We start from the raw sequence: 7,998 nt of genomic DNA, 5'->3' as shown, positions 1-7,998 counted from the left end.
ACAGTGTAAGTGCCCTAGGGTAACTGCCATCGTAGCCAAAAGGGGGGGGGGGGAGAGAGAGAGAGAGAGAGAGAGATAGATATATAGAGGTGGTATAACACTTAACTACTACTTATACTACCAAAAAAATAAAATAAAATAAAAAGGGCTGAGAATATAGCTAAATGCTAGACTGAGTTCAATCCCCAATACTGGGAGGGGGAGAGGGACAAGAAAAGAAGAAAAAGTTGAAAACCTTCATTTGCTTTTTGGTGGTACTGAAAATTGAATCTAGAGCCCTGCACATGCTAGGCAAGCACTCCACCATTAGCCACTTCCCAGACTCTTTTATTTTGAGACAAGGTCTCGAAAAATTTTCTAGGCTGGTCTCAAATCTGTGAAACTTCCACCTCAGCCTCTCCAGTAGCTAGGATGACAGACAGGCTTGTGTCTTCAGCTAATACCTTCTTTTAAATACAGGGTATACCTTTTCATTTGTTTTCTATTTTGAGTCAGAGTCTTGCTAAGTTACTTAGGGTCTCATTAATTTGCTGAGGCTGGCTTTGAACTTGTGATCCTCTTGCCTCAGCCTCCCAAGTCACTGGAATTACAGATATGCACCATCACGCCTAGATAAAACCTCCAATTTTGAGCAGGAAAAAGAGCTATGTTTCTTGACATATCATATTTCATACATTTGATTCAAGTGGGTTATGAACTCCCATTTTTACCCCGTATACAGATTGTCAAGAACTATGTAATGTTTTGAACAACCAATAATAAAAATTAAAAAAAAAAAAAAAAAAAGAGCTATGTTTCCACTTTGGTTTCACAAAAGGTAAGGAACAACTTAATTCTTCTTTCTAGTAGTAAACCTCTTTTCAAATACCATCCAACATCTCAAGGTTAATGTGGTATATTTCTGTTGTTAAAAATTAACTTTTTCACCAGGCACCCGTAATCTCAGTGGCTCAGGAGGCTGAGGCAGAAGCATCTTCAAAGCCAGCCTCAGCAACTTAGTGAGGCCCTAAGCAACTTAGAAAGACCCTGTCTCTAAATAAAATATAAAAAAGGGTTGGAGATGTGGCTCAGTGGTTAAGCACCCCTAGGTTCAATCCCCAGTACCAAAAAATAAATAAATAACTTTTTTCTTTTTAGTGCTAGAAATTTACCATCTTATTATAAATATTTTAAACTGATGTATTACAAAATACCATCAGCTGCAGAGTCTACAATTACTGGGCATTGAGTTGTAAGTTTTCAATTTGTGCTATTGTCAAAGACACAGAATAATATAAAAGGGCAATCTTTTTAGTATACTCTTAAATTTTTTATTTGTTGACATGTGTTAGTTGTCCACTATAAATGAAATAGCTAGTATGACAATTATCTCTGGAAAGCTGGCATTTTCTTAAAATGCTTTATTTTATGTCAAGTATTTTAGACCTTAGGTCAGCAGAATTCAGTCAACTGCCTGTTTTCTTTGTCCACAAGCTAAGAATGATTTTTACATTTTTAGATGGTTGGAGGGAAAAAATTTTAAATACTATTTCTTAAACACTGAGCCACAACCCCAGTCCTTTTTAATTTTAATTAACTAATTTATTTGTTTGTTTTTGGTACCAGGGTTTGAACTCAGGGGCACTCAAGCACTGAGAAACATCTCCAGCCCTATTTTGTATTTTATTTAGAGACAGGATCTTACAGTTGCTTAGCACCTTGCTTTTACTGAGGCTGGCTTTGTACTCTCGATCCTTCTGCCTCAGCCTCCTGAGCTGCTGGGACTACAGGCATGCGCCACCACATCCAACCCTTTTTTATATTTTATTTAGAGATAAGATCTCCCTGAGTTGCTTAGGACACAAGTTACTGAGGCCCACTTTGAACTTGTGATCCTACTGCCTCAGCCACCAGAGCTGCTAGAATTACAGCATTAGCCATCACACCTGGCTAAACACCATTTCTTGACAAATGAAAAATACACTGAAATTTCAGTTTCCCTAAGTTTTACTAAAACACAACATGTTCATTTACATATGATCAATTTCTGTTTTCACGAAACAGCAAAGTAGCTGCAAGTGAGACACCGGGGTGAACAAAGCCTTAAGTAGCTGTTATCTGGCCTTTTTTTAATGTTTATTTTTTAGTTGTAGTTGGAGGTATACCTTTATTTACTTATTTATTTATTTTAATATTTGTTTTTTAGTTTTAGGTGGACACAATATCTTTATTTTTATGTGATGCTGAGGATCAAACTCAGTGCCTCACACATGCTAGGTGAGCGCTCTACCACTTGAGCCACAACCCGGCCCCTATTTATTTATTTTTATGTGGGTGCTGAGGATCAAACCCAGGGCCTCACACATGCTGGGCAAGCACTCTACCTCTGAGTCACAACCCCAGCCCTGTTATCTGGCCTTTTATGGAAAAATTTTGCCTGTCCCTTTTCTAAACCATTCATTTTTATCATTATAAAAAGCTTCTTTTAGCAGGGTATGATACAGCACACCTATAATGCCAGTGACTTGGTAGGCTAAGATAGAAAGATCGCTTACAAGTTTCAGCAACTTAGGAAGATCCTGTCTCAAAGTAAAAAATAAAAAAAAAAAAAAAGTGGTGAAGCACCCCTGGATTCAATGCCCAGTACCAAAACAAAAACAACAACAAACAAAAACCCTAACTTCCTTCAACATTACTTAAAAGGTGTGTTCTGTACAAATTTATTTCTTTATAGTCACAAAGTGATGCATGTATGTCAAAGAGGAACTAAAACTGTGGAAACAAGTTTCACATCATTAATTAGACATAGATGATGATGTTAACTGTTAGTCTATAACTATGGTTCTCAAATTTCAGCATGGAATAGAATCTTCTATTATCAGCTCCATGCCCAGAATTTTTAATTCAATAGGTCAGGCCCAAGAAACTGCATTTCAAACAAGTAACAAGTTCTCAGGTGGTACTACTGGCCTGGAAATCACACTTTAAGAATCACTGGACCTTTAAAAAAAAAAAAAAAATCCATTTCAGATATTACGTATCTAAGTGAAAAAATAAATTTTAGGGGCTGTGGCTGTATCTCAGTCACAGAGCACTTGCCTCACATGAAGGAAGCATGGGGGTTGGATCCCCTAGCATCACGGGGGATGGGGGAGTATTTTAACAAAATGAATAAATTTTATCATAATACAAAAGTCAAAGACTGGTGGTATAACTCAATGTTAAGCTCCTGCTTAACACCGGTAAAGCCCGGTAAAGTTGGATCCCATGAACCAAAAAAAAGCAAAAAGTTAAGGAAGTCTGGGATTGAACCCAGTACTTCAGACATGCTATGAAAGCTACTCTATCACAGTGCTATATCCCCAGATCATTTTTCTTTTCTAATTTTGAGACTAGGTCTCACTAAATTCCCCAGGCTGGACTGGAACTTGCAATCCTCCTGCCTCATCAACATGAACAGGTGGGATTATAGGCATACACCACATGCCTGAGTTGTGGGGTTTTGGGCAGGGAGATACTAGGGATTAAACTCAGAGGCCCTCAACCACTAAGCCACACCTCCAGCCCTTTTTTTTCCAATTTTATTTTTGAGACAGGGTCTTATAAATGCCCAGGCTGACCTCAAACTTGGGATCCTCCTGCCTCTGCCTCCTGAGTCACTGGGTTTACAGGGATTCAACACCATGCCTGACTCTGGGGAGCTGTTTTAAGTACCTGACATAAAGCAGATGCTCAATTGTTCACTGAATAAATAGTAAACACATCAAAAAAATGGGGCTAGCAGGCATGGTGGCACATGCCTATAATCATAGTGACTCAGGAGGCAGAGGCAGAAGAACTCATTGCAAATTCAAGGCCAACCTGGGTAATTTAGTTAGACCCTACCTCAAAACAAAAACTAAAAGTGGCTGGTGGTATAGCTTAGTGGCAGAGTGCTCCTGGGCTCAATCCCCAGTTTTGGGGGAAAATGGAACTAGCAATGTCACATTTATTTCATATAATTGTTGAGATGTCTATAAATTGCAGCTGCTCTGAAAATGCAATATTAAATGCAACAGAAATGTTTAGTCAAACTCATCAATGTATATAGAAAGTAGAAATACAAGTCAAACTTAACTTTGACTTGAAAGCCTCAGGGATCACAGAGGAATTAAAACTGTGGAAACATTAGCCTAGGCCTCAAACTGTGGGTCAAATGTGTCCGCCAGCCTCACAGCCATTTCTTCACCACCCAAACAAATCTCAAGATACCCAAGCCTAAAGCTACCCTCTTTTTTTTTTTTCCCCTGATTAAGTGAACATTTTATTTTTTATTTTTTAATTTTTTTTAAATTTTTATTGTTGGTTGTTCAAAACATTACATAGTTCTTGATATATATTTCACACTTTGATTCAAGTGGGTTATGAACTCCCATTTTTACCCCGTATACAGATTCCAGAATCACATCAGTTACACATCCATTGATTTACATATTGCCATACTAGTGTCTGTTGTATTCTGCTGCCTTTCCTATCCTCTACTATCCCCCCTCCCCTCCCCTCCCCTCTTCTCTCTCTACCCCCTCTACTGTCATTCATTTCTACCCCTTGTATTATTTTTCCCTTTCCCCTCAATTCCTCTTGTATGTAATTTTGTATAACTCTGAGGGTCTCCTTCCATTTCCATGCAATTTCCCTTCTCTCTCCCTTTCCCTACCACCTCTCATCCCTGTTTAATGTTAATCTTCTTCTCATGCTCTTCGACCCTACTCTGTTCTTGGTTACTCTCCTTATATCAAAGAAGACATTTGGCATTTGTTTTTTAGGGATTGGCTAGCTTCACTTAGCATAATCTGCTCTAATGCCATCCATTTCCCTGCAAATTCTGATTTTGTCATTTTTTAATGCAGAGTAATACTCCATTGTGTATAAATGCCACATTTTTTTTATCCATTCGTCTATTGAAGGGCATCTAGGTTGGTTCCACAGTCTTGCTATTGTGAATTGTGCTGCTATGAACATCGATGTTAAAGCTACCCTCTTAAACTGGGGCCCAGATCAATGCACACTGAGCACTGGAAGAGAGAGAAATGACTATTATCTGCCTCTTCCCACTCTATTCCTCCATACTCAAAGGAGCCTTCTGAGCAGTTTTTTCTTTACTAAAGGCCCTCCCCAGCAACAAAACAAAAACAGCTACATTTAAGACCCAAAGTATTGGTTGAAAGTAATATGATTTAAAAGAATTAACAAACTAGGTACAGTGGAGCATGTCTGTAATCCCAGCAACTCAGGAAGCAGAAGCAGTATGATCACAGGTTCTAGGTTAGCCTAGGCCATTTAATGAAATCCTGTGTACTGGGGTTAAAGCCAAGGACCTTCACTACTGAGCTACATCCCCATCCCTTTTAAAGTTTTTTTATTATTGTTGTTTATTTTTTTGGTACTAGGGATTGAACTTAGGGTGCTTTATTTTGTGCTACATCCCCAGAACTTTTTTTAAAAATTTTAAGACAATGTCTTACAAAGTTGCTTTAAGGCCTTGCTCAATTGTTGAGGCTGGCATCAAATTTGAGATCCTCCTGCCTCAGCCTCCAGAACGACTGGGATTACAGGTAAATAAATGCCACTGTTCCCAGCTATACCCTGTCTCATTAAAAAAAAAAAATTAAAAGGGCTGGACATGGGCTGGAGTTGTGGCTCAGTGGCAGAGCACTTGCCTGGCATGTGTGAGGCCCTGGGTTCAATCCTCAGCACTGTATATAAACAAATAAATAAAATAAAATATCCATTGGCAACTAAAAAATATTTTAATAGGGTGGGGGGTGGCTGGACATGTAGTTTAGTGGTAGAGCACCCCCTAGGTTCAATGCCCAACACCATAGGGTTCCGGGGGTTCATACACATTCAGTTTCCATAGGCAATTCCAGAAGCTCTGTTACCACACAACAAAAATAACCACTTGTATAAGAGAGATTAATATTCTTGTCTACTTAAATGTAAATGAGAAAAATCTATAGATCCAAATTTGATTTCAAAAGGGGAAAACTCTCTAAGTACCTAAAAATATAATTATTGTCTCTCACTTCCTCAAACTTCAGATAAGGAATAGTCTCTCAGAAAATACTATAGCATGGGGCTGGGGTTGTGGCTCAGTGGTAGAGTGTTTGCCTAGCATGCATAAAGCACTGGGTTCAATTCTCAGCACCACATACAAATAAATAAAATAAAGGTATAAATAAAATAAAGGTATCAACAACTTAAAAAAAAAATTAAAGAAAGAAAATACCATAGCATAATATCAAAGGAACCCAAGATCCCTACCCATGCCTAACAACTGTCAAACATTGACAGGTCACTGAACTGTAGACCTTATATGAAAAAGTTTGTATACCAGCTTATCTTTTCATTCATTCAATAAATATTTAGGCTCAGATAATCCTTTTGAGATTTGGATAGGTTTAAGTAAGAAGTGGCTATGAAGCTGATGTATAGAGGTCTAGGCTAATGACACCTCAGGTTTTAAAGACCAGGTTAGTTTTGACTTATATTTCTACTAATTATTAATATTGTTATTATTTGGTATCAAAATGGATGAGTTTTGACTAAATATTTCTACTGCATTTAATACTGCACTTTCACAGCAGCTGCAATTCACAACTATTTGAAATAAATGTGATATTGTTCACATCTGCCCCACCTCCAGTACTGGGAATTAAACCCAGGAACACTTTATCACTGAGCTTTTTGATTTTTATTTTTATTTGATTGCCACCGGGCACTCAACCACTGAGCCACATTCCCAGCCCTATTTTGTATTTTATTTAGAGACAGGATCTGAGTTGCTTAGCGCCTTGCCATTGCTGAAGCTGGCTTTGAACTCATCATCCTTCTGTCTCTGCCTCCCAAGCAGCTGGGCCTTTTCATTTTCTGAGATTTGCCCACTAAGTTGCCGAGATTGGCCTTCAACTTGAGATCCTCCTGCCTCAGTCTTCCAAATCACTGGGATTTAATGTGCCACCATGCCTGCTATCTCCACTTTTATTGATGGGCTACCTTATAAGGCAACCCCTTTCTAGTACACAGTCCTGACAAAGCCTTTGCCCCAATTCTATGGTAGGGGAAGAAGAGAACTGAAGCGGTGCTCCTCAAATCTGCAAGCGGAGAGTTTTGGGCTATCTACTTTATTACACCATCTAAGACAGTCAGTCATTCCTGTAATATTTACATCGTGGGTAAATCTGAAAACGTTATAAACAAGCGCTTTAAGTAACAACTCTTGCAAACCGTTGATTCAGCAGAACTCACATTCCAAAGTATGAGAAACAAATCAGTGAAAAAAATTAAAAATAACTATTAAGAAAATAAAGGCAATATGAAATGGGGTGTTCTGGTATAAATGGATCCTCCGGGAAAGGCTTCATTGAAGAACATATTTCATACAACCGATCTTACCTCACACCATACACCACCCAAAAGTACAGTTAAGTGAAACCGTCACTTTTTAAGTCCTGAGGTTCTCCTTAGTACTGTATGCAGTTCATGATACTAACCTACGTAATTAACTTCCGAGGTTACTCGTCCAGGGTCCCTTAGCAAATCCTTCCTCACCTCACGCTGGGAAGCCCAGTCGCTAAGTAAAACTTGGGCTGCTTCAACCACACTAGCTCGGTCTCTAACGAACCCCGTTCGGCACACTCCAGGAGCTAACAAAAGAGAAGGTTCGCGCCCTCGGAGCGCCTGCCCCCGGCGGAGCAGGCCGCGCGAGGCGGCGGGGGCGTGGCGGGCGGCGCCGCCTTTGTTGTCCCGCGCGGCTCCGAGGACGCCCGAGCCGCGCCGCCCCAGCCCCAGCGGCCCCCGCTGGCGCGCGCACCCACCTTCTTGTAGTGCTTGCCCAGCCAGACGCGCACTGAGTCCAGCTGAGATACCGTCTCGGACTCTCCCAGACTGCCGGCTGGCCCCGTCCTCCGCCGATAGACGGCTAGGCCCGCGGCCGCCGCAGCTCCCCCTGTGCCCCCTGCGCCCGCCGTCGCCCCGGCC

General features: G+C 40.3%; 1 protein-coding gene across 1 annotated transcript in view; it reads right to left on the bottom strand.

The window, feature by feature from the left end:
- The window catches only part of Smarcc1 (SWI/SNF related, matrix associated, actin dependent regulator of chromatin subfamily c member 1), a 140,760-nt gene that overhangs the window by 124,810 nt on the left and 7,952 nt on the right, over window positions 1–7,998 (bottom strand). Inside the window, exon 4 of the mRNA XM_015488913.2 lies at window positions 7,836–7,994. Within this exon, the coding sequence (XP_015344399.2) occupies window positions 7,836–7,994 (159 nt within the window). The remainder of the gene's footprint in view (window positions 1–7,835; window positions 7,995–7,998) is intronic.

The sequence above is a fragment of the Marmota marmota genome, unplaced genomic scaffold, assembly GCF_001458135.2.
Source record: "Marmota marmota marmota unplaced genomic scaffold, marMar, whole genome shotgun sequence".
Taxonomy (NCBI): Eukaryota; Metazoa; Chordata; class Mammalia; order Rodentia; family Sciuridae; genus Marmota; species Marmota marmota.
Note: the sequence above shows the minus strand (reverse complement) of the source record. Positions and strands in the feature narration are given on the sequence as shown.